This window comes from Molothrus aeneus, chromosome 6 (assembly GCF_037042795.1).
Source record: "Molothrus aeneus isolate 106 chromosome 6, BPBGC_Maene_1.0, whole genome shotgun sequence".
Lineage (NCBI taxonomy): Eukaryota > Metazoa > Chordata > Aves > Passeriformes > Icteridae > Molothrus > Molothrus aeneus.
This window is the reverse complement of record NC_089651.1, coordinates 62,041,616-62,068,113: the sequence shown is the minus strand read 5'-3', so window position 1 is coordinate 62,068,113 and position 26,498 is coordinate 62,041,616. Positions and strand designations below refer to the sequence as shown.

The window sequence follows — 26,498 nt, the reverse complement described above, 5'->3', positions numbered from 1 at the left end:
AGTGAGAGATTCCAGCTTCCTATAGTGACAGATTCCAAACTCAGAATTCCTATAGTGACAGATTCCAGATTCCTACAGTGGCAGATCCCGAACTCAAAATCTCAGAATCTCCCTTTTGTTGCTTGAGCTCTACCCAGCCTCACCCAACAAAACCCAAACACTCCGTGAACACGATTTTGTAGAAAACCTTCAGATTCCAAACTCAGAATTCCTATAAGTGACAGATTCCAGACTCAAAATTCCTATAAGTGACAGATTCCATATTCCTATAGTGACAGATCCCAAACTCAAAATTCCTAGAGTAACAGATTCCAGATTCCTATAGTGACGGATTTCAAACTCAGAATTCCTATAGTGACAGATTCCAGATTCCTACAGTGGCAGATTCCAAACTCAAAATCTCAGAATCTCCCTTTTGTTGCTTGAGCTCTACCCAGCCTCACCCAACAAAACCCAAACACTCCGTGAACACGGTTTTGAAGAAAACCTTCAGATTCCAAACTCAAAATTCCTATGGTGACAGATTCCAGATTCCTATCAGATTCCTATAGTGACAAATCCCAAACTCAGAATTCCTATAAGTGACAGATTCAAGATTCCTAACTCAAAATTTAGGAATCCCCCTTTTGTTTTTTGAGCTCCACCAAACCTCACCCAACAAAACCCAAACACTCCGTGAACACAGTTTTGTAGAAAACCTTCAGATTCCAAACTCAAAGTTCCTATAGTTACAGATTCCAGATTGCTATAATGACAGATTCCAAATGGAAAATTCTTATAGTAACAGATTCCGTATTCCTATAGTGACAGATTCCAGATTCCTACAGTGACAAATTCCAAACTCAAAATCTCGGAATCTCCCTTTTGTCGCTTGAGCTCCATCAAGCCTCACGCAACGAAACCCAAACACTCTACTAACACAATTTTGAAGAAATCCTTCAACCCCCTGGCAAAACCCAAACCAACTGACTAAAACACCCTCAAAAACCATTTAAAAAAAACCAAATTAAAAACCTGATTAATTCCCAGCCCCACCCCTCCTATCCTACCTGTGACGAGGAAGCTGCAGCGGCCGGCGCCCGCCTCGTTGATGATGTTGCAGTTGTAGAGGCCGTAGGAGTCGCGGGAGAGGCTGCTGACGGTGAATTCCGTGGAGTCCTGCAGGTCGAAGTGGCCCGAGCGCAGCAGGCGCCCGCCCAGGCGCCACTCGTAGCTCAGCACCCGCGTGGGGTACGCGCGCAGCACGCGGCAGCTCATGGTGACCGCGCGGCCCTGGCCCTGCCGCAGCTCCAGGAACGCCGGCTCCACCGCCGGGGGGTCTGCGGAGACACGGACGGGGTTAGAGCGGGGTTAGAGCAGGGAGCCAGGCCTAGGGACGGGATTAACCAAAGTTCGTATTTAGGAGCCGTCGTAGGGACAGGATTGATCCGGGTTCTTGTGCGGGACCTGCCCTAGAGACAGGATTAACCAAGGTTCTTGTGTGGGACCTGCCCTAGAGACAGGATTAACCGAGATTCGTGCGTGGGACCTGCCCTAGAGACAGGATTAATCAAGGTTCTTGTTTAGGACCTCTCCTAGAGACAGGAGTAATCCAGGTTCTTGTTCAGGACCTCTCCTAGAGAGAGGTTTGATCCAGGTTCTTGTTTAGGACCTCTCCTAGAGACAGGATTAACCAAGGTTCCTGTGTGGGACCTGTCCTAGAGACAGGATTGATCCAGGTTCTTGTTTAGGATCTCTCCTAGAGACAAGTTTGATCCAGGTTCGTATTTAGGACCTCTCCTAGAGACAGGATTAGGCCAGGTTAGGAACCATCCTAGGCATCCAAACTAACCCAGGTTCTTGTTTAGGACCCGTCCTAGGAATCAAGACTAACCCAGGTTCTTGTTTGAGACCTGTCCTAAGAGACAAGACTAACCCAGGTTCTTCTTTAGGACCAGTCCTAAAGAAAGGACCAACCCAGGTTCTTCTTTAGGGCCCATCCTAGGATTCAAGGCTGACCCAGGCTCTAATTTAGGAGCAGTCCCAGGAGACAGGACTAACCTGGTCCACTCCTGTTGCAGGAGGCCGGCTGGGTTCTTCTTTGCACATCCTAAAACCTAATCATGTTAAAACCAGGTTCTGGTTTAGGATCCATCCCAGGAGAGTTGACCAACCCAGGCTGGTGTTTAGGGCCTGGCTTAGGGGACAAGACTAACCCAGGTTCTTGTTAGGAGATCCCTTGGAACGACACTGAATAAAACCAATAATCTTGTCTTAACTGGGACAGTGCTTGGAGCAACCCATGGAAAGGGCCCCAGCCCACAGCAGGGGTGGAATGAGGTGGCCTGGGAGGTCTCTTCCATCCCAAACCAGCCTGGAATTCTGGGACTTTCTCTGGATAAAGTGCACGAGGCAGCAACATCCCGGGCACAGAGCTGAGCTGGAGACTCTGTACTCACAATAATAAATCGGGAATAATTAAAAAAAAATATCTGGGGAATCATAAATCTGTGCTCAATGGGGACCTCACATGTGGGCACATTCCTGAGGCTGCCAGAGCTCTGGGAATGTTTGGACACCAGGGATGCACAGCTTGGGATTGTTGGGGTGTCTGTGCAGGGCTGGGAGCTGGGCTCCTTCCAGCTTGGGATATTCCACGATTCCATGAACTCCCCGCCTCAGGAGCTTCTCCAAAAATCTGGCTTCGCCAAAAACCATCACCTCTGGATCTTTTTTCTCCCTTCTGGTGGAAGTTTTACTGTCCCAGTTCCCCACACCCAGAACAGCCTGTTCTGCCCTAACTCCAATAAAACTGACTTCAAATAATTCACATTCACAGCTTCAAACTCCCCCCAGAACTTTGATTCCAGCAAAACACCAAATAAATAAAATATAACCAACGTCCAGTGCGTGCACAGACCCAACTTCCTGCTGCCATTTCCTTTGGAAAACTTCACCATGGCTGGAAAATAAGGATCATCTGGCCTAGCAGTGGTTCATGCTCAGCTCATGTCAGCACAGCTCTTCAGAGCCAGGAACACGCATGGAAAATGTGTTCCCGATGGGATGCAAACCAGGGAATTCTGGCTCTCTAAAGAACTCAGCTCATTTTTTAACCCCTGAGAAGGAAGAATTCCTGAAATCCTCCCTTCCCAGGGTGGCACAGGGAGGTTTTGTATCCTTACAAGGTGTTTTACATACAACATTAAAATGTTCCTGCTTCCCCAAGTTTCCCAAGGCAGCAGCTTTGCAGGGAACTGTTGCTTAAAGACAGGAATTATCCTTGGGAAAGAATCCTTGGGAAAGAATTCCAGATCCCTGCTGCCTTCTCGGGGAGAGCTGGGAGTTGCCTCTCCCAAATCTCCTGTTTTCCTCTCACCACCCTGTCTTAAATTATTTGTACTTCCCAAAGAACTCCCAGATCCTCCTATATAATGGATATCAAAAGAATTATTAATCAAATTTACTAATATTCACTATTTTCCACCTTGAGATGTAAGTTGCCCAAGGGGAAAGTTCTCCATGGAAAAGCTGGAAAATATTGGAAAAGGGCAGTGGAGTCCCCACCCTGGCAGGGATTTAAAGCCCTGTGGAGGTGGCACTTGGGGACATGACCAGTGGTGGCCTTGGAAGTTCTGGGAATGGTTGGATTTGATCTCAGAGGGCTTTTCCAATCTAAAACATTCCAAGATTCCATGAACTCTCCATATTTTTATGGATCATGATCACAACAAGGCACCCGCTGCTGTTCCTGGCATAATTTGATCTTTACAACACAGCCAATTTTATCTGAAATAAATATTTGTTTTTTAATTGGAAATTCTCTATTTTCTCCCCATTCCAGCCAGGACAATTCCATGTCCATCCCCTCTCCAGCCCTTCCGACCACACCAAAATACACATAAAAATCCTGGGAAAATTCTCCCTAAACTTGGAGCCAGGCACAGAAGAATCTCTAAAATAAAAACAGAAAAGAGGCTCAAGCAGCATCACCCGAGGACCCTCCTGATCCTAAATCCCTGAGGATGAGCACAGGAATTTTGGGATAGGAATATTCCTGAATCTCTGTGTTTGAGGCGCTAAAAACCCTTTAATGGATGATTTTTTCCATCATTTTCTGCCCTTGCTCATAAATCCTTGGAATGTTTGACCATCCAAAACTCATCTCTGCTGTGGAATAACGTTCCCTCCTTTGTTTTCCTTGCTGCTTCCATTGAATGCTCCAAACCCAGGGAATGATTTCCCCTCCCCGTGGCGCTTCAGTTTAAAAATTTTAACGGGAATTTGTATTCAGGCCTTTCTCTCTTCTCCCCCTGCTTTATTTACTTATCAAGCTACTTTAGCCTTATAAACAGCTTTTAAATGAAACTTTCCCCTGCCTTTAAGGTCAAAAAAGTCTTTAAACCCCACAATTCCCATTTATCCAGGGGCTGATGAACCCCAGTGACAGGAAGAGAAAATTAACTCGGGCTTCTCATTCCTGAATCCCACTTTTGCAGGTAATAACTTTAATGGGAAAGGGAAGGGCTGATAAAAGCCCCTACCAGAGCTAACAGCTCATTTTTCCTGTCATTTTTTTCCATTGTTTTTACAGGATTGTGACTTCCCAGATGCGCAGGAGAAAAGCTGGAGTTGTTTGTGACTCCTCTGCGTTGAACTCATTTGCATCAGCTCTTCCCCAAGGCTTTGGCAATTTGATTTAATTTACTTTTTCCCTCCTTATTCCTTTCATAATTCCACTATTAGTTTTGGAAAAATCTCCAGCAAAGCTGCCAAGGGAGCACGGTTCATTCTCTCCCACAATTATCTTTGGGAAGCAAACGGGGCTGGAGTTAAATCAGGCTCTCTATTAATGTTTAATGAAGTTTTTTAGCCTAAGCACGTTCATGTTTTAAGGATTAGGAAACAGAAAAAGGAAAGTTCTGGAGCTATCCTGAGAAATGACAGCGAGGTGCTTGTTTGGTTTGAATCACACAGCTGCTCCTTGTGGTGAGGGTCAAATCCTGATTTTATAGTGGGATTTGTTAGGAGAAAATTCATGGAATTTATTTTCACCCTGATGCCCCGAGCAGAGGCTTCACCCGCTGGTTTGGCCCCTCCAATTTGCATTTTTAGCTAAACAAATAACGAGTTTTTCTCTCTCAGCTCCAACAAGGGGAATAAAAAATAAATAACAATAAAAAGTGGTGCGTGCCTCTGCTCTCTTTCCATTGGGTTTGTGGCCGCTGTTGGGTTCACACCACAGGAATGTTATCCAGCATTTCTGAATCCATCTATTCCCAGACTCTCCACTGCAGCCACATTTCCAGGTTTTTTAGCTCCTGAGGTGGGTCTGGAGGTGCCTGAATGGAGATACGGAGAAGCCCAGACAAGATGGGATTTAGGAGCTTTGGGAAGCTCCAGTGCACATGGATTGTGCTCCCTGTGAAATGACAACGGTGATTTTCCATCCAAAGCTTGGAACAGGGATATCACACCTCGGATAATGGATTTATTCCACTGAAATGAAACCACCATGGCCAGAAATAGAAAAAAGCCATTTGAACATCTGGAAGTAAATTAAAACAGGTGTGCAAATCCATCCTGGAATTGTGCATTCCAAACCCTGCCTTGCACAGATATATCCATGGTACAGTGAGGAATATCCCTGTTTTATTAAATCCAGGAACGTTGTGGGAAGGAAGGGACCCTAAATCCCACCCCTTTTCCATGGCAGGGACACCTCCCCCTGTCCCAGGGTGCCCCAGTGTCCAGCCTGGCCTTGGGCACTGCCAGGGATCCAGGGGCAGCCACAGCTGCTCTGGCAATTCCAGCCCAGCCAGGAATTCCCAATTCCCAATCTCCCACCCATCCCTGCCCTCTGGCACTGGGAGCCATTCCCTGGCTCCTGTCCCTCCATGCCTTGTCAGAACTCCAAAGATTCTCGTTATGGACTCCTAATTTTTTTCATCTTATCACTGGCAAGGTCCTAATTTGAAGTTAGATGGATTTTGATGGTAACTTTCAGTGTAAAATTATTATTAATTTCATTTTCTTCTGCATTCTGTGTCTGTGCCTGCTTTGCAGAAGGATTTACAATGGAAAATCCCAGTCCCCACTCTCAGGAATTTGCTAACTTGGATTTTGTGCTTCAAGTTGTCTCCCCTGTCTGTGGAATTTGCTGGGATTTTCCAGGCTGGTGCCTCTGTCCTGGTTTGGCTCCTTGACAGGGCATTAAATTCTCTGGAAATCCAGATCCAGCCTCACCCAGCAACTCCCAGGTTCCTGAGCTTCAGTATTTGTGCTGGAGCACGTGCAGCGTTTGCAGGTGATAAATATTCAGATGAGTAAAAACAAATGGACAAAATAAAAACTTTGGGGCAAAGCTGCACCATTCGTGTCCCTCCATATCTGCAAATCTTGATTTGCTTGATTTGTCCAGCTGGGGCCAGAAGGGGATGGGTGAATCATGAGGAGCTTCCTTAAAAAACCATGAAATGGGAATAATCCATGGCTTTTTAAAAGTGTCTGCTCTTCTGAGAGTCCTTTATGGGCTCTGCTGCTGCTGTTCCTTGGATTTTATGAAATTTAAATTGTCCTGGCTAGAATATAAATCAATGAACAGCAGTGAACAACATTTTAATCCTAGAGAGCTGAAGAGGGAGCCGTGGGTTCAGGGTCCTTCTCTATGGGCAGGTCCTGGATCTTAAATTTCTCTCTTCCATATCCAGGATTAAGGAATGTCTCTGGAGGAGCAGGGGCCCACTGGTGATCTGGGGAAAAAAACCCCTCTGCACTCATTTTAAAGCATTTTCCAGCTAAAAAAATCATGGAACCAGGTTAAGAATGCTGGGGGTGCTCACCTGGAGAAGGAAAGATTCCAAGGAAATCCTTCCAGGGCCTGAAGGGGCTCCAGGAGAGCTGGAGAGGGACTGGGGACAAGGGATGGAGGGACAGGAGCCAGGGAATGGTTCCCAGTGCCAGAGGGCAGGGATGGGTGGGAGATTGGGAATTGGGAATTCCTGGCTGGGCTGGAATTGCCAGAGCAGCTGTGGCTGCCCCTGGATCCCCGGCAGTGCCCAAGGCCAGGCTGGACACTGGGGCACCCTGGGACAGTGGGAGGTGTCCCTGCCATGGCAGGGGTGGAATGGGATGGGACTGAAGGTCCTTTCCAACCCAATCCATTCGTGGATTCCATTTGGGATTTGAACCAACTCTCCTCCCTTAGGGATCCAGCCAGGGGTGCAACATCCTGGCTCATTCCTGGAGTGACTCACACCAATATTCCTTTGGAATATTTAGCAGGAAAATAATTTTTTTACTCATTCCTACAGCAAACATTCCCTTATTTGTAGGGCTGAACTCCACTGGACATGAACAGGGCAGGGAAGAGGATGGACACTGGGTTGGGATGGAAGGGATATTAGGGATCATCCCATCCCACCCCTGCCATGGCAGGGACACCTCCCACTGTCCCAGGGTGCCCCAGTGTCCAGCCTGGCCTTGGGCACTGCCAGGGATCCAGGGGCAGCCACAGCTGCTCTGGCAATCCCAGCCCAGCCCCTCCCCACCCTCCCAGGATCCTCCAAGGACACTCAAATACCCAGGGAGGGAGGACAAATCAGGGAAGAAAGGTGAGAAAAGCACAGGGGAAATCCGAGATAAGGCTCCTATCAGTCCAAGGGAAGTGCTGGATTCTGCTCCTGGTTCCCTTCAGGTGACACTGATCCAGGTGACACTGATCCAGGTGGTGACACCAGCTCTGATCTGCACACAACCCCTTTAATGATTAATGGGGCATTTTAAAAACTCTCTGCCCACTCCTGAAACCTCACCCAGAGCTCCCTGCTCTGAGTTTTTTTACTTTTCCACAGTAAAAACAAGGGAGCTGCAGCCCCTGGAGCAGCCTCGTGATTCCAGAGAGAATCCCAGAGTAGTTTAGGCTGGAAAAACCTTCAGAGATCATCAAGCCCAACCATCCCAGCACTGCCACGGCCACCACTGCCCCATGCCTCCAAGGGCCACCTCCACGTGGATTTAAATCCCCCCAGGGATGGGGATTCCACCACTTCCCATGGCTGAACAACTTTTCCACGGAGAAATTCTCCCCAGTGTCCAACCTGAACTTCTCCTGGTGCAACCTGAGGCTGTTCCCACTCATCCTGCCCCTGGTTTCCTGGGATAGGAGCCTGATCCCACCTGGCTGCACCCTCCTGGAGATGCCACCAGTGCCGCCCACCTCCAGCAGAGCTCGGCCAGCCCAGGTGACCGCTGGATTCACAGAGAGCTCTCGAAATCTCGCGGAGATGGTGGATGAAGGTACAGACATGGAGGAAGGTTTTGAATTCAGGCCTTGGAACCAACAAGACCTTTTCGAACAATGACTTGTGGCTCCTGTCAGGCACAATGGATGCCCTTTGAACTGGCTGGACTGTCCCAGCATTGAATTGCTGTGTTGTGATACAGCAATGCTTGGTGCAAGCAAGAACACGCCCCAAGCAGGCAATAAGCAGAATTGTTACAGCAAGGCTACGAAACGCAAGTAATAAACGACATGATTGTGAAGGTTTCTTTTTAGGTGAACAGAGAGGGGGAATTGAGGGAATCCACAAAATCAGAGGGTTTTGGGACAGCTGCAAGAGGCAGTAGAAATGTGATTGGAGCTGAGCAGCAGCCATGAGATTTGTCAGCAGAAAAATTATTTAAAAAGTAGAAAAGCAAGGACAAGTAGAACAATGGCCTGTGTATTAATGCTTGTCTGGAATAACTCCCTACATTGCAGAAAAGTTTATCCAGTGAGATATTAGGGAGTTTTCAGCTTCATAATGGAGCTGTGTGCATTGTGTTTGAAGGCTCACAAGCAGGTATTGGATTTGAAATAAGCAAGCATTGTTTAACCAAAGGTACCTGTGCTTACAGTGGTTGGATGGAACTACTGTCAATGTGCTTTTGCTTTGTGGGATTGGTCATAAAACTCATCAAGTGAGTTGTGACATTGAGTTCTTGGCGTGCTGCTGGGCTGTGAGCTGCTGGCATCTTCCCATTGTCATAGCCATGGAATGAGGCTGCTGCTGGAAAATCAAACAGCTCCAGGCACGTTCCCAGCAGCCCTGTCCCGTTTGTGATCTGTACAGAAACCCCAGCTGGCGACAACCTTCACCCCAGAGCTGAGGTCACCACATCCCAACCACGCCTACGCTCCCAAAAAGTGATGGAAAAAAAGATTCCGGCCTCAAGAGCCAAATAAACCAGGGATAAACACGGAAAAACCAGGCAGGGAGAGGAGCAGAGGAACTGGAAACACCTGGGGGAGATCTCAGCATGATGGCTTGAAATAAAAAGTGTTTTTTACTCGGACAGGGGAGGCAAAGAGGTGTTGTGAGGAGAGCAGAAAACACAGAAATGTGCACATAAAACAAATGTATGGACTTCAAACAGCACCAAAATCCCATTTTTACTGCTCTTCTGGACAGTGTTTGCAACAAATTTTATTTGCCTTGAAACAGAGATCAGTTCTCACCTCTGTATTTTATTTCTCCTGTGGACAAGGTCACTTTAGACCCAAAGGGGGTTTGCTTTTGTTGATCAGAGCAGAGAATTACCAATAAACCCCCCCAAATTTCTTTATTTCTCTGTCCTTGGGAGATTTGGGGCCTGTTTTATGTGCAGAAATCATGGCTTTAGGTTAAATTATGCCTTTTAAATTATACCTTTGGGCAGGGTGAGGCTTTCATCTCCTTTAGAACCTGGGACTTAGAACAAACCTCAGAAACTGGAATTCATTGAACTGCCCCTATTTTTAAGCAGCCAAGGTCAGGGCTTGAAAATCTGGGGTCAGGGGTTGAAACCCTGGGGATGGCTCAGCCTGGGATCCGTGGAAAATGAGAAGGACTCAGCTCAGAGCCAGAGGGCAAATTGTCCTCAGGTTCCAAACTAAAAAAGCTTTGGGAAGGTTTAAAGAAAATAGAAAAAAAAAAAAAATAGGGCCAGAAGAGAACAGCTCGGAGCAGCAGGACAGGGGCAAAAGGGGAATTTATTGGAGCAAATTCTCAGCCCGGAGTTTCTCCCTGATCATTCCTGGTGTCTCCTGAGAAGGACAAGCAGGACAAGGAGCCCCCAGCTGAGGCAGAATGAGCAGGTTGGAAATAGGAACCCTGCTTCCTTCCCTTCCTCACTGCCAGCATTCAAAAGGGATCAAAGGAATTTAAATCAAGGGATTTTAAAGGAAGGAACATTGAAACTGAGCATTGGTGAGGGCACCAAATGACACTGGAACAGCGATGGGAAAAAACCTTTCCTATGGATGTCCTGGGAGAGCTGGGAATGCTCCCCTGGAGAGGAGAAGGCTCCAGGCAGAGCTCAGAGCCCCTGGCAGGGCCTGAAGGGGCTCCAGGAGAGCTGGAGAGGGACTGGGGACAAGGGCTGGAGGGACAGGAGCCAGGGAATGGCTCCCAGTGCCAGAGGGCAGGGATGGGTGGGAGATTGGGAATTGGGAATTCCTGGCTGGGCTGGAATTGCCAGAGCAGCTGTGGCTGCCCCTGGATCCCTGGCAGTGCCCAAGGCCAGGCTGGACACTGGGGCACCCTGGGACAGTGGGAGGTGTCCCTGCCATGGCAGTCACTGGAGAGGATTCCAAGGTCCCTCCAACCAACCCCAAAGTGCCCCAAAGTTCACTCCTGTGTGTAGCCACGGGGAAAGAAGGAATTACAACCACCCCATTATATTCCCCATTTCAGATGTGTCCTAATGTCCAGCATTAAAGCAGAGCCTTGCTCTGAAATGGAACTGCCCTGAGTGGATCTGATGTAAAAAACCTCAGAGAAACAGAATCTGAGTCCATTCGGATTTTCCTGGTCCTGAATGCTGGGAGTAGTTGAATCCCATTTGGAAGATTCCAAGGAATCAGGCTTTGCTCATCATCTTTGAGCCTGGATTTGCATTCAGGTTCTACTCCAACTGAATAAAAAACCCTCACAACTAAATAAATAAATGCCTAAATAAGGGGTTATCACCTCTGTTTATGGGGCTGCTCTTAGGGCAGGTGGATTTGTCTTCTGTGTCCAACAATTTCATGCTGAATGGAATAAACTCCAACATTTCCTTGTTTTCCTCCTCCCACAGGAGTCTCTAAAATTCTCTATTATTGCTTCAAAGTCTGCTTTTCCCCCTCAATGCTTTACACAGAATTGCCTTTATGTTTCCAGTAAATCCAGATATTGCTCCTCTCCTTCTTCCAGCTGCTTCTCTCCTGTTGGAGTTCATCTTCCCCCTCAACCAATTTTATCAAGCCCTCTTTTATCTCCAAAATTGAATTTCCAACGTTATTGAAGGAATATCTTTTTCTCTCTTTTCATTTCCTCCCCAAACTCCATCGGGGCTCACCTTGGATATATCTGGGAGCTCTGCACAGTCAGTGGGGTTGCCATGAAAGACATCCTGGAACGCCCTGAATTCCCTGTTTTCCTTGCTTTCCCACCACTCTCGATCCTCTGGGATTTGAGTGGAAGGTGTCTCAGCCCTGACAGGGCTGGAAGTGGGTGGGTTCAAGGTCCCTTCCCACCAAAACCATTCTGGGATTCTGGGATTCTTTTCCACACCAGCCAAAGCCCAAGCCCATGGGACAGAAATCAACTACAATCCATGATTTATTCCTGGAGCAGGGATCCTGGTGGCTCCAGGCCTCATCCAGGCTGGCCTTGAAGCGGATCCATGAAGTTTGGAGAACCCTGAAGGTCGCCTCCAACCGTGCCCACGGCAGGGACGGAACCGGAGGAGCTTTAAGGTCCCTTCTGACCCAAACAATCCTGGGATTTCATGATTTTCCAATTCCAACAGAGATGTGGAAGCCTTGGCAGTGCTGGGCTCGAAGACCTTTCCAACCTCAGCCACTCCATGGGTTCATATTTGGTCTTCCAGGCTCCAAGTCAGGGATTTCAGCTTGCAAAGGACAACGAAACCCAGCAGGAACAGGATCCTCAGGGAATGGGCACATTCCCAAGGCTGCCAGAGCTCCAGGAGCTCTGAGGGTCAGGGTGGGATTGTTGGGGTGTCTGGGCAGGGCCAGGAGCTGCACTGGAGGATCCTTGGGATCCCTTCCAGCTCAGGATATTCCAAGATTATTTCCATAGAGGTGATGTAGAGCTGTTGCTGCTTCTCCTTTGTGGCTCCCAATATCTTGAAGGTACCAAACCCAACATCCAATGGATCATTCCAGAAATTACCAGGCTCCATGAAGCTTCTTGGAATGATTTTACATTGCCCAGACAAATCATAATTATCCTGATAAAACAAATTACAGCAGAGTGTGAACCTGCAGCCTCTCCAGTGCAAGCTAGGACCTTCCTAAAAGGAAAAATCACCATCCTTTGTTGGAAAAATCAGTCCCAAGTCCTGTCATCCTAACCAGGAGTGGGAATTCCCATCCAGGAATGGGATTTCTTTGTGTCTCTGTCCCTCTCTGCAAGCCAGCCCTGCCACAGATTAGAAGATGAGGATAGGATCAGTCTGTTCCTTGATAGAGAATAAAATGTGCCAATAATCCATTGGAATGATGGAATAAATCCGAATAAACTGCCCCATCTGGAGGGAAACAGTCAATGAGAGCAGGGAGAAAAGTGGCTTTATGATAAAAATATCTATTAATGGGCACTGGAACTGCAATGGAGCCTGGAAAATGAGGAATTTGTATCAGTTGTGAGGGATATGGATCAATTGTGAGGAGTATGGGTCGATTGTGAGGGATATGTATCAATTTTAAATGGTTTGAATTTATTATCAAGGCTCAGAACTACCTGGAGATAACAATTCCTCTAAAAAGAATTAGAACGACCCTGCTTTTGTTTGCCAAACCAGTAATAAATGGAAGGGGTGAAAGTTCCCCTCATTCTGTGGAGAGCTTCTGAATGCAAGGAAAGTGTGAGAAATCCTGTCACGAGGAATTTCCTATCAGGAATTTCCAGCAGGGAAGCTGCTCATGGAGACCCTCCCTGGGAGATGAGTGTGGTCTCCACAGAGAGGACTTGTGGTGACACCAGCAATTCCATGGATGATGGATAATGACTGGAGTCATTCCCAAGGGAATGATGGTCCATGGAAGCTCCCCCAGGCAGGTGGAGGAGCTGGACAACACCCAGGGGGGAGATCCATGTCCTACCAAGCCAAGGACACAAAATCAGAACCTTCATCTGCTTCACCCCCCCTGTGCTGGGGCACGTCCTGTCCTGGGGGAGATTGTGGGAAGACCTGGTAGGGCTGGAGAGTGTCCAGGGAAGGGAACAGAGCTGGGCAGGGGCTGGAGAATCCCTGAGGGAGCTGGGCAGGGGCTGGAGAATCCCTGAGGGAGCTGGGCAGGGGCTGCAGAATCCCTGAGGGAGCCGGGCAGGGGCTGCAGAATCCCTGAGGGAGCTGGGCAGGGGCTGCAGAATCCCTGAGGGAGCTGGGCAGGGGCTGCAGAATCCCTGAGGGAGCTGGGCAGGGGCTCAGCCTGGAGCAAAGGAGGCTCAGGGGCCCTTGTGGCTCTGCACAGCTCCTGCCAGGAGGGCACAGCCGGGGGGTCGGGCTCTGCCCCAGGGAACAGGGACAGGAGCAGAGGGAACGGCCTCAGGCTGGGCCAGGGCAGCTCAGGGTGGGCACAGCAGGAATTTCCCCATGGAAAGGGGGCTCAGGAACTGCCCAGGGAGGGTTGGAGGGATTTCCAGGCCCTGTGGCACCTGGGGACAGGGGTCAGTGGTGGCCTTGGAAGTGCTGGGAACAGTTGGATTTGATGATCCCAAAGGGATTTTCCAACCTCAGTGATTCCACTCAAGACTCCTCTTGCCTTCAGTGATTTCACTCCTGATGTGGTTCCTCAAAGCCTGGTGAGAACCAAAGGAAATCTCTCCAAAATTCCCACAGACCCTCCCGGCATTCCCTGCATCCGGGACCTCCTGGATACTGAATACTGAATCCAACATCCTCTGGCCCATCTCCGCTGGAAAACCTGATTTTGTGGGACACAAAGAGCTCTAATTTCATTCCTGCTGGAAGGAATCTTCCTGCTGACACCGGTCCCAGCTCCATGGGCAAAATGATTTGCAAACCTCCCTATTAACAGCTGCAGACAGGCCTGAATAATAACGCTGGAACTGGGAATAAAATCCAAAGGATTTGGGAGGGAGCACGGGGAAAGCAGCAGCTTGTCTTTAAATCTGTGCACTGCCTTCCAAACTCTGTTTTATGAGGCAATTACAGGTACAAAGTTGAATATTGGAAAGTGAGACAGGAGGAGAGGGATTTATGGAGCTAAAAAATCAGCTGGGATGAATTCCAGCAGCATCCATGGACAGCCTTATTTGCGTCCTGTGTCAGTCCAAATAATCTTAATTTTTAATGCAGCACTTTGCAAGCAGAGTTCTGTCAAAATCCATATTTTGTGTAATTATGGGAATTAATCTCCTAAGCATTACAGGACAACAAAGGAATTCTATTTACTCAGCATCTTCTGCTGTTAAAAATTAACTACACGGACAAGTTAATTATTCCAATTTACCTTTCCCTGGCTGGTGTTGAGTTTTCCTTGGTTTTTGGTGACTCCTTTATATTCCACCCACAGCATTCCCTCTCATCCTGCTGCTCACCTTCTTCCCACAATAACTGTGGGGATGGATATCCTGGAATTCCACAAGGTTTAGGGAATAATCTCACAGGTTTTCCTTAACCCTTTTGGGCTGGAATTCCCATTTCCCCTTCAAATCCAACCTCTTGACCTGCTATGAATTGGGAATAGAAGAAGCAGCTATGGCTGCTCCATCCCTGGAAGTGTTCAAGGTTGGATGGGGTTTGGAGCAGCCAAAGCTCTGATCCTTCCTGTTTTAAATATGGATATGGAATATTTACACCTCTTCCCACTCATTTTTCCTTCTTCCAAAACCAGTTTTGTTTGGAAGACTCTTTGCTCCTGCCCTCAGACAGCGCAGGATTATCCTCTCCAAGACCAATTCCCAAAAAACCCCAATAGAAATAATTCCATTTTGCCTCCCTCAGGAACATCTCTGTTTATCCAGGTTCTGGATTGCTCTGGGTTTTTTTGCAATTTCTGACAGGAAGGCCCGTCCTAGATAATCATTTTAGTAAAAAAATATGAAAAAATTCAAATTATTTGGTTCTCATCTAAATTTTCCATGGCACCAGGGTTTGCATATTCATCACCTCCCTGGGTCACCAAACTCATGCTGCTCTTGACCTTGCTAAATGTCAAAAAGCTCCTGGGATTTCTCTTTCCTGGTCCAGCCATCTGTGATTTCCCTATTTTTTTCCCTGCCTTGCTCCATGTGGATGAATTACACCCAAAGCCATCCTTGCCTCTGGGTTATTCTGAAATCAGCCTCAATCAGATGAGGGTTTTAGAGAATAGATTTTGCTGTTTTACATTTTTCTGGGAAGTTGGTGGCCTAGGAATTAAGGAGCAGGGAATGATCCATAGGTTAAAAATCACAACATGGGAATTACCCACCTGGGGTGCCTCAATCTCTCTGTATTTATATATAAAATAAATGTAACAATAAATATCCCCACAGGAAGGTCCAAGCTTTAAGCTCAGCTTAGCAGCATCAACCTCTGCCATATCCTGGGAAAATCCTTTTGGGCAGGAATGTGGAATTCCTCAGATACAACCAGCAGGGTGGAAAAAAACACTTTGGAAACCAAATCAAAATTATGGCAGCAATGGGAGCAGCATTATTTTGATATTTTCAAGTTGTTAACGTCATTACATCATTGGAAGAGAAGGGGAAAATGTCTCAGAATTAAAAAAAAACAAACCCTGTTTTAAACTTGTTTTTGGGCTGTCCTTTCTCCCACCACAAACAGCCCAAATCAAACCCAACTTTTATCTCCAGAGAAAGAATTCATTCAGAAAGTGATAAATGCACCAGCCTGGGAATGGATTGGGTTATGTAATATTTGTCCTGAATATTAATCAGCTTTTCCCACTCAAATCTTCAATCATAAGACGGAGGAAAAAAAAGATGTAAATAATATTAATATTAAATGCAAATTCTGCTTTCCTTCATCATTCCAGCCTGCCTAAGCATAGATTTATTAGAGATTTGTTTAAAAATCCAGATATTTGCCCCACTTGATTTCTCAGATTCCTTGGTTATCCCTTTTTAATGAGTTTTCATAATTAAAATTTTATAATCTGGAAGATTTCGCTCTCTGGGAGTTTTACCACACTCCTGATCTGCATTCAAAAGACAATTCCATGAAGCTGGTAAATTCCCACAGGGATTGGCCACCCTACCTGTTCAAACATCTTCTCCTAACGACTTTCCTAAAATTCCAAGAGTTTTTAGCTCACTAATCCCAGTCCCATTTGGGATGGGGAACGCTTCCTTCTCTCACAACAATTTTTATTTCATTATTAATACAATATTTGCATATAAATATTTCATCAGGCAGATATTTCCAGAGTAGACCCAGCACATTCCTGAGCTGCCAAACTGCCTTTCCAAGGCAGAAAAATTCCTTCTCCCATTCCCAGCTGCAAAGAAATCAAAAATCAAGGAAAGAGGACTCAGGGCTGGATTCTCCAGCTGATGGAAAACGGGAATAATGCATTTCTGCTCCTCCACCTGAGATCATCATTCACCCTCATCTTTCTCCTGAATTAGCTCTGTTCCATTCCCAATCTAATCCCTGCAGGATGAGCCCCTTTTCCAGAAACATTTGGGATTTATTACCAAGGAAGAGCGACACAAATAAAGCTGAGCTCCAACAGAACAGGAAATTCTGGAGCACCCCAATGTGGCCAGCAAAGCTCTGCCGGCCAGGCTTCCATGAAGTACCTTGGACGTTTTAAGAGCCTTTCCAAGGGTTTGGAGATGGGTGAGTTTGGGAATGGGTTTGGGCTCTAAATAGGATTTTATGGAGTGCAGAAGGAAAAGGGAGCTGGGGAGAACGATCCCGTCCTCACTGCTCTGATCACTTGGGAAGGGACATGATGGAAATGCTGCCCAAGGTGGCACCTGGTGGCACTTTCATGTCCCCAGCCTCCCCTGCAGCTGGAGAAGTGGGGCTGGCAAATTGTCCCTGTCCTCTGTCACCAGCAGAGTTTGATTTATTCCTTAAAAATTCATTTATCCACAATTGTGGCTGGAAGATCATAAAATGGAATCCCAGAGTGGTTTGGGTTGGAAAGGGGCCTTCAATCCCACCCAGAGCCACCCCTGCCATGGCAGGGACACCTCCCACTGTCCCAGGGTGCCCCAGTGTCCAGCCTGGCCTTGGGCACTGCCAGGGACCCAGGGGCAGCCACAGCTGCTCTGGCAATTCCAGCCCAGCCAGGAATTCCCAATTCCCAATCTCCCATCCAACCCATGATGGGAAATCTCATCTTGGAGCAATCTGGGACAGTGGGAGGTGTCCCTGCCCATGGAGGGGGTTGGAATGGGATGGGTTTGAAATTCCCTTCCAACCCAAACCATTCTGTGACTCCAGGATTTTCATTTTCCTACAAAAGTTTTAGGATTTAAGGCAAACGCACACACACAAAAAAATCTTAAACCACAGCTCAAGGACAAACTGTGAGCGAGACCAAAAATCCATAATTTTCCTGGAGAACTCCCAGGCTGGGATCCTGACATCACTGAGATGGGATAAAGGGATGGCAGCAGAAAAGAGAAGTGAGGAAAACAAAAAACTCATTAGATGAGGGGGTCAAATTAAAAAAAAAAATCCTTTACATTTTAATTTCCTTTTCATTTTTCTTTAGCTTGACCCAGCAGATGTGAGGTGGAACAGTAATTCCACAGAAGGATTTGCCCTGTGGAACAGATTCCCAGGGAATGAGCACATTCCCAAGGCTGCAGAGGGTGGGATTGTTGGGGTGCCTTTGCAGGGCCAGGGGTTGGATTTGTGATCCTTTTGGGTCCCTTCCCACTCAGGACATTCCATAATTCCATGCAAATAGATTAATTAACCCCGTTCTAATGAGACAAGGTCCTGCTGTCACAAGGAGAACCTTCCCAAGAATGGGAATGTTCTCACTCACCACATCCACAGTGAAATCCATGAGTTACTCTCTAATTAAAGTCTTCCATTAAAAATCTTTCCCCGCTCATCACTGCTGGAAGCATCCAGGATAAATATTCCCAAATTCTGAAAAGAACTGTTTTTTATGACAATTGGTTAAATGCCACCGTCGGTACAGAAACGTTGCTCAAGTCGATGGGAACAAAAACTTTCCTCCCACAGGAAAAATAATCAAAGCTTTCCATAATTTTTCTCCATTCATCTCCAATTTGTCACTTGCCAGGATGTGAACAAAGGGAGCAGAATTCTAAACACGGAGAGATGAAAGGGAAAACGCCTGGAAATACCTGTTGAACTCCTACTTCTTGGAAGCATTTTCAGGTTGTGCCTCTTCTCTCAGAATTAGGAAAATTCTGCATCTCAAGCAGAACAAAAATTCATCAGAAGAAGTGGTTTGACAGCAGGAAAAGGTGGGGAAATGACAACAACCCCAGCAATGCATCCCCAGAATCTGAGAGTCAGCAGTCATCCCATGGGATCCACCAGGAACTGCCTCAGGTCCTGAGGAATTGGGAAGCTGTTGGAATTCCTCAGCCACAAATTATTTTCTACTTTTCACAGCAAATTCATGCCAGAAAAAGGGGAAAGAATCTACTTCCCCCCTCCTTATTTAGAAGGATCAACACTCGACTGTTTCTGTGGTGGTTCTCATTCCAGATTCACGGAATCCTGGGATCATTGAGGTTGGGAATGAGCTCCAAGATCACCAAGTCCCAGCTGTGCCCAATGCCCACCTTGTCCCCAGCCCAGAGCTCTCAGTGCCACCTCCAGGGGACACCTGCAGGGATGGGCACTGCAACCCTCCCTGGGCAGTTCCTGAGCCCCCTTTCCATGGGGAAATTCCTGCTGTGCCCAGCCTGAGCTGCCCTGGCCCAGCCTGAGGCCGTTCCCTCTGCTCCTGTCCCTGTTCCCTGGAGCAGAGCCCGACCCCCCCGGCTGTGCCCTCCTGGCAGGAGCTGTGCAGAGCCACAAGGGCCCCTGAGCCTCCTTTGCTCCAGGAAAAAATGATTGAGCCAAGGACAGGAGGCACAGATCCCTCACTCTCAAGCTCCACCGGGATGAACCAGCTCCTAACCTCGACCCCACAACTGAGAGAAACCCACGGGGGAGAAGATTCCATCCTCCCTTCAGCCTCGACTTTGGGATTTAAAGCTGGAGCAGCAGGAAGAAGCTGGGGTGGGAGTCCTGCAGATCCCAGCCATGTAATCAATGCATCCATAATCTGTTACAAAGCAGAGCCAGGGAAAACAAACCACTTGCTTATCAGCACTGAGGACGTGTGAGGAGCAGCTCTTCCCTGGAGGCCCCAAAAGAGGTCACTTGTGCTGAGCACAGAGCGCTGCTAAAAAGCCAAGTGACAGAAGATTGGGGCGTCTGAAAGTGGAATAAATGAGGGCTGCACTTCATAAACCACCCAAATTAAGTCCTGACAGAGCAGCAGAGGCAGGGAAGTCACTCAGCCCAAAGAATGGCTCATTATCCCCCCCGTTATTCCCCAGAAGCCACCCCAAACCAGGCTTTCTGTGCTCTGACAACAAACACCGCACGTTTCCAAAATAAAAAATAACTGATTCCCCCCCTTTTCCCTCCCCATTCCCGAGGCTGGCTGGCAGAGCAGAGCAGGCTGGATCTGGATGCGGATCAGCTCCCAGGGAACAGCTCTTGCCCTCCTTTTCCCCTCCTTGTTTTACACAGCAGCAACAAATGAGCTCAGGATCAGCTCAGCATTTAGAGAAATATGTGCTCCCATCTCATCTGCTTGTTCGTGTGTCAAGGAATTCAAAGCTGTGGGGAAAATAATGATTGCCTCACACTTGGTTGGGGTTTTTTTGTTTTGGTTTTTTTTTTCTGGTTTTGTTTTGTCTTTTTTTTTTACCAGAAATGAGACTCCTATGTCATTTTTACTTCCACATTTACATGGAATTCATGGATTCAGGGAACTACAGAGACAAACAACCCCACATCAAATATGTAACAGCCATAAGACTCTTGCCGCTGTTTGTTTAGGTGAGGAATAAATCAGCTTTTTCTCAGCACAACAAAGAGAAAAACGAGGGAAACCGAGGCTTTACTCACACTGCACGATGAGCTGCACCAAGGCCTCCCTGGGTTTGACATTGAACCCGTTGTACTGGCTGGTCTGGCACCGGTAGGTCCCGCTCATTTCCCGGGAAACGTTGACGATCCGCAGGATCCCGTCGTAGCTCTCGGTCTGCAGGGCCCCGTCGGGCATGGCCACCTCCTTGTCAGCCCGTGACCACAGGATGATGGGTTTGGGCTTCCCTGTCACCTGGCACTGCAGCTCGATGGTGTCCCCTTCCCGCGTCACCAGCGGGGACTTCTCCTGAGGTACCGTCAGGTTGGGGGGCACTGGGAAGGGCAGAGGAGAGGGGTCAGCAATCAGGCACCAGGCATGGATTTCCTGCTCAGGATCATCCATGGGAAAGGGGATTTATCCCCAGCAACGTGAGGGTTGTGCTCTTTGGAAGCTCCCACATTTATTTCTCAGCAGCCTGGAGAGCCTCAGAGGAGATTTCCCCGCCCTGCTGTGACACCCGTGCCCTCCCAGTGCTCCCAGTGCCCTCCCACCATCGCTCACTCCCCCACTGCCACTTCTGCTTTCCTTTAAAGGATCATTTGGCACTAAATCCTGTTTGTTTAGAGCAGCCTGGCTGCTGATTTTTTAATCCAGCCCGTGGATAAATGGCTGTGGATGAGGAAGGGTTGTGGCAACTGAGAAATCACCTCAGAATTGGAGGCCTGACTCCAAAATGCTGCTGGGGTCTGTCACAGGACGTTCATCCAAGTGGTGTTTATTCCATGGGGACTGGCATTAACAATTCCAAAGGGACACTGGAATTATTGCCAGCAGCCCCATGGAGCAGGATCACCTCACAGTGAGCAGGTGATGGCCAAGGACACCAAGGATGTGGATGTGTGGGAGCAAATCCAGAGAAACCCATGGAGCTCCTCCAAGGGCTGGAGCTGCTCTGGAGCCAGGCTGGGAGAGCTGGGAATGCTCCCCTGGAGAGGAGAAGGCTCCAGGGAGAGCTCAGAGCCCCTGGCAGGGCCTGAAGGGGCTCCAGGAGAGCTGGAGAGGGACTGGGGACAAGGGCTGGAGGGACAGGAGCCAGGGAATGGCTCCCAGTGCCAGAGGGCAGGGATGGGTGGGAGATTGGGAATTGGGAATTCCTGGCTGGGCTGGAATTGCCAGAGCAGCTGTGGCTGCCCCTGGATCCCTGGCAGTGCCCAAGGCCAGGCTGGACATTGGGGCTTGGAGCAGCCTGGGACAGTGGGAGGTGTCCCAGCCTTGTTTGGAAAATGCTTGGAATGCTGTGGTGCGGGTGGAGAGATGGAAAATCCTGATTTAAACACTGCCCACCCTCCTTTTCCTTTGGCACCTCCTGAAAACTCATCTTTCCTGATGGATCTCCTGTCCTGCAGCAAGGACAGACATTCCCTGTGGGAACACAGCCCCTCCAGGAGCTTTTCCTCTCCTCCCAGTCCTTCCCTCAGCTCCTTTCCTGGAATGCCAGGCCTGACAAAACCCAGCCTGCGCCTCCCTCCTGTCTGCAGGAAAAATATTCCCAAAGCAGTTTTCAACCCCCAAGGGACAGAAACAACAAACTCGTCCCAGTGAGAAGCAATTCCAGCTTTCCCCTGGGATCTGCTCCCTGTCTCCAGCCCTGACAAGCCTGGTAGGAATCAGAGTTGAAATCTGGGCCTTTCACGGGAACCCAAGTGCTGCTTTCAGCTGTTTTGAAGGCTTTAATACCTCCTGTCAGGTGGGACAGGCAGACATGGGAAGAGCTTTTTCCACAGGGAAGGGAAGGGAAAATTATTTTATACTTAAAAAAAAATCAGGAAAAATTAAAAATAAATAAACAACAACTGCTTAATAAAACATTTCCAATATGAATAAAACATTATTAATTCTCAGTTATGTGGTTTTGTGCCACAGCAGGTTCTTAGCACAGGAAAATTCCCAGGGGGGGCTGGAGCACTGTGAAATCATGGACCAAAGTGGGAGAAAGGTGCCGTTCCAAGGAGGAAAATACAGTTTATAGGGAAAGGTGCCTGCCTGCAGCCAGGATTTTCCAGCTCACCTGGCTTGTGGCTCCTCAGCTGAGGGCAAATGTGACAGAGGCCTTTGTGGATCAGGAAAAATCCTGGATTTGTCCTTTCCCAGCCTGTGCAGTGGATCTGCTCCTGGCTGGGACTGGTGGGATCCAGGCCTTTCCCAGCTGGATGGATGCTGGAGGCTCCTCAGGCTTCCCTGGGAATCACAGCCTGCCCTGGCTCAGGGATTCGCTGCCCTCCAGAGCTGAGGGGTCACTGGGATGAGATCTCCGAGGTCCCTGTGATCCCAATATCCCAAGGGAAAAGCCCCGGGCCAGCCCACCCAGCTCTGCTGCAGCCCCAGCTGGGGCCAGGATGGGAATTCTCCCTCTGGGAATTGTCCCTGTGGAGCTATCGCTGGACACGTGGTGCTGGCAGCCCCTTCCAGATCCCAACATTTCCAGGGATTCCAGGCTGTGTGAGAGCAAAGGGTGAGCAAAAAATTATCCAATCCCAGCCTGGGAATGCAATCCCAGTCTGAGCTATCCAATCCCAGTCTGAGCTATCCAGTCCAAACCTGGAAATCCAATCTCAGCCTTGGAATCCAATCCCAGTCTGAGCTATTCAATCCCAGGCTGAGTTATCCAATCCCAGCCTGGGAATCCAATCCCAGTCTGAACTATCAAATCCCAGCCTGGGAATGCAATCCCAGTCTGAACTATCCAATCCTAGCCTGGGAATGCAATCCCAATCTGAGCTATCCAATCCCAGTCTGAGCTATCCAATCCCAACCTAGGAATCAACCAATCCCAGTCTGAGTTATCCAATCCCAGTCTGGAAATTCAATCCCAGCCTGAGCTATCCAATCCCAACCTAGGAATCAACCAATCCCAGTCTGAGTTTTCCAATCCCAGCCTGGGAATGCAATCCCAGTCTGAGCTATCCAGTCCCAGTTTGGTAACCCAATCCCAGACTGAGTTATCCAATCCCAGCCTGGGAATCCAATCCCAGTCTGAGCTATCCAATCCCTGTTGAGCTATTCAATCCCAGCCTGAGTTATCCAGTCCCAACACCAGAATCCAATCCCAGCCTGGGAATCCAATCCCAGTCTGGGAATGCAATCCCAGTCTGCGCTATCCAATCCCAACCTGAGAATCCAATCCCAGACTGAGCTATCCAATCCCAACCTAGGAATTTGCCAATCCCAGTCTGAGCTATCCAATCCCAGCCTGGGAATCAGCCATTCCAGCTGGGACAAGGCAGGAAACTTGGGGAAAAAACAAGGAGCACATCCTTGTTTGGAGGGGGGAAAAAAGCAGATCCATGACGAAAATCCCCTGTGCAAGTGCAATCGTTCCCCCTCTTTTCCCACCAGTTTTTCCTGAAAAAGCAGAGATAACAGCACAGCAAAAAAAAAGCTGCACCTCGCAGATAAGGAGCTCCACCACGAGGGTGGTGACAGCTGATAAGGAAGGCTCTGTCAGTGTCCCAGATGGAAAGATCCCCTCCAATCCCTGACTCCTCGTCTCCCGTGGCATTTTGCAGTGCCTGTCACTGTGAGGCAGCTGAGAGCTCGTTATGGTTCCCAGGATTTATTCCTGCTGTTCCTGGAAGCAGCAGAGGGGACAGGAGAGACAAGGCCATCCATTAGGATGAGGAATTCCAGGGGCAATGCCATCAATCCAAAGCCTGGCTGCACCTCTGGGTCACATTTGAGCAACAACGAGGTCCCACCGAGAATTTCTCTGTCCCCACCTCATTTATGGCTCCAGCTCCCCCAAATTCAGACCTCTCTAATTATAGGGAGAAAAAGCCCCAAATCTTTGCTCAAAGATGAAGAATTCCAGGGGCATTGCCATAAATCCAAAGCCTGGCTGCACCTCTGGGTCACATTTGAGGAACAGTGACCAAAACAATGAGGTCCTGCCAAGAATTGTTTGGTCCCCGCCTCATTTATGGCCCCAGCTCCCCCAAATTCAGACCCTCTAATTAGGGGGATTCTCCACTCTCTAATTATAGGGAGAAAAGGCCCCAAATTTTTGCTCAAAGATGAAAAATTCCAGGGGCAATGCCATCAATCCAAAGCCTAGCTGCGCCTCTGGGTCCACTTTTGAGTAACAAGGAGGTCCCACCAAGAATTTCTCTGTCTCCACCCCATTTATGGCTCCAGCTCCCCCTAATTTAGACCCTCTAATTTCTCTGATTAGGGGGATTCTCCACGCTCTAATCAGGGGGAGAAGAAAGCCCAGACCTTTGCACAGGAGGGTTTTTGGCAGGGTTTCCCCTTTCCAGCCCAGCCATTTGTTGTCACAATCTCACAGGTATTTAATTATCTCTGAGCTGTCTGTTCCACTGGCAAATGTAGCTGGAATTAGCAACAGGCAGAAAAAATAAATCCCTGGTTTTGGGGAAGGGTGACACAGCAGGCCCTGGCAGCCTGGGCATGTGGGATTTGTCTCCGTGAGCAATCCACCTCAAAAGGATTGGGGAGAAAATAAAAACTGGATTTTTCTTTTCCCCCAAAGGTTTCAGGAGACCCCAGAGCAGGGAATGGTGAGTCTGGGTGAGCAAGGTTAAGAACAGGGAATCATGGAATTGTTCAGGTTGGAAAAGCCTCTGAGACCATTGAGTCCAACAGTTCCATGGCCACCACTGCCCCAAGTGCCACATCCAGAGGGATTTTAAATCCCTCCAGGGATGGGGACTCCCCCCCTGCCCTGAGCTGAAGAACCCTTTCCAAGCAGGAATTCTCCCTGATATCCCAACTAAACCCTTTCCAAGCAGGAATTCTCCCTGAAATCCCAACTAAACCCTTTCCAAGCTGGAATTCTCCCTGATATCCCAAGTAAACCCTTTCCAAGCAGGAATTCTCCCTGATATCCCAACTAAACCCCTCCTGGCACAACTTGAGGCCATTTCTTCTCTTTCCACCCCTCTTGCAAGGATGAGCAGGCAAAGGTGGCTCCGGGGGCTCAAATCCCTGAGGAAAGGAGCAGGAGTGAACCAAGGATGGGCCAGCCAAGGTGCTGCCAGTGGGATGGGCAGGGAGGGGTGCCAGGCAGGTGCCACCAGGCTGTCCCCAGGCTGTCCCCAGCTGTGCCAGCTGCTGTCTCCCAGCAGGTGCTGCTGTGGCACAAGGAGAGCCCTGGAGGGCTCAGCCTCTTCCCGAGCAGCCCCCAGTTCCGGGGACTGCTCCAAGGAAAGGGCAGCTCTGCCCCTGCTTTGCAGAATGAAAAGGTACCCAAATCTTGGACGGAAACAAGAAATGTTCCCTCATTCCTGCAGTCCACTGCCCGGGCTGGAAAAGGACAAACCCATGCTTTTTCCTGAGCCTAACTGGAAACAACAAATGTTCCCTTATTGCTGCACCGAGGGGCTCTATTTAAAACAAAATCACACTCTCAGCAGTTTCCTGAAGTGGAGGGTGACACCTGGAGAACAAAAAGCTTTGGTGACACTTGGAAAAGTGACACCTGGAGAACAAAAGGCTTTGGTGACAGAGGACAAAAAGCTTTGGTGACACCTGGAGAACAAAAGATTTTGGTGACACTCGGAGGACAAAAAGCTTTGGTGACACCTGGAGAACAAAAGACTTTGGTGACACCTGCAGAACAAACAGCCTTGGTGACACCTGCAGAACAAACAGCCTTGGTGACACTTTGGTAGCACGGATTTAAAGCCCCATTGTCACCCTGTGAGTGGGCAGTGGCCCGTGGTGAGCAGGTTCTGCTGATCTCTGTCCAATTCTGGTTTTAAATAAAATATCTGAGACAACTCAGCCTCCCTGGGCTGCTGATCCAGCACGAGGTGAGGTGGCAGTGACCTCTGATTCTTTGTTCTGCTCCCCAGACAGACATTCCTGCTGCTGGAGAGAGTAAAACCAGACAGGAACTCTTCCAGCTGCTCTCCTGTGGCAGTTCCAGTGTAATTCCAGAGGATCCATGATCCAGCATGGTCTAGAGGAGAACGGGGACAGGACAAGACAGCTATTTCTGAGAAAAAAACCCAAAAAAACCGAAAAAAACCCACAAAATTGCTGAGCCTAATATGTTTATTCCTTGTGTATTCTGGGTGTTGTTAGTTCTACTCGAGCTCTCTGAAGTCCTGATGGATCAAATTCCAGCTTAATTAACGGATCAGACAGATTAATTAAATGCCAGGCAGCCGTTGGCAGAGGCAAGAAGCTGCAGACAGAGAAATCCTTCAGAGGCGCTCTGATCCCATTAAAACCTCCCTGCCCACGGAGGCTGGACAGGCTCTAAAAAGAATTCCATTATTTCCGTGATTCCAGGACAATCAGAGGGGGACAAGGAGCCCCCACAAGTGGTGGCCTCACAACTCCTGAGCTCTTCCCGGGGGATTCTGGGGGTTGCTGTCACTTCTGTGTCCTTGGGAGCCTTCAGGAAAACATT

The 26,498-nt window shown here is 48.5% G+C and overlaps 1 protein-coding gene across 2 annotated transcripts in view; it reads right to left on the bottom strand.

Annotated features, from left to right (window-relative positions):
* MDGA2 (MAM domain containing glycosylphosphatidylinositol anchor 2) overlaps window positions 1-26,498 on the bottom strand; it is a 213,676-nt gene that overhangs the window by 46,851 nt on the left and 140,327 nt on the right. For both annotated transcript variants that reach the window (XM_066552387.1, XM_066552388.1), the window contains 2 exons: window positions 20,104-20,397; window positions 1,050-1,319 (listed from right to left, as the gene is read on the bottom strand). In XM_066552387.1, the coding sequence (XP_066408484.1) occupies window positions 1,050-1,319; window positions 20,104-20,397 (564 nt within the window). The remainder of the gene's footprint in view (window positions 1-1,049; window positions 1,320-20,103; window positions 20,398-26,498) is intronic.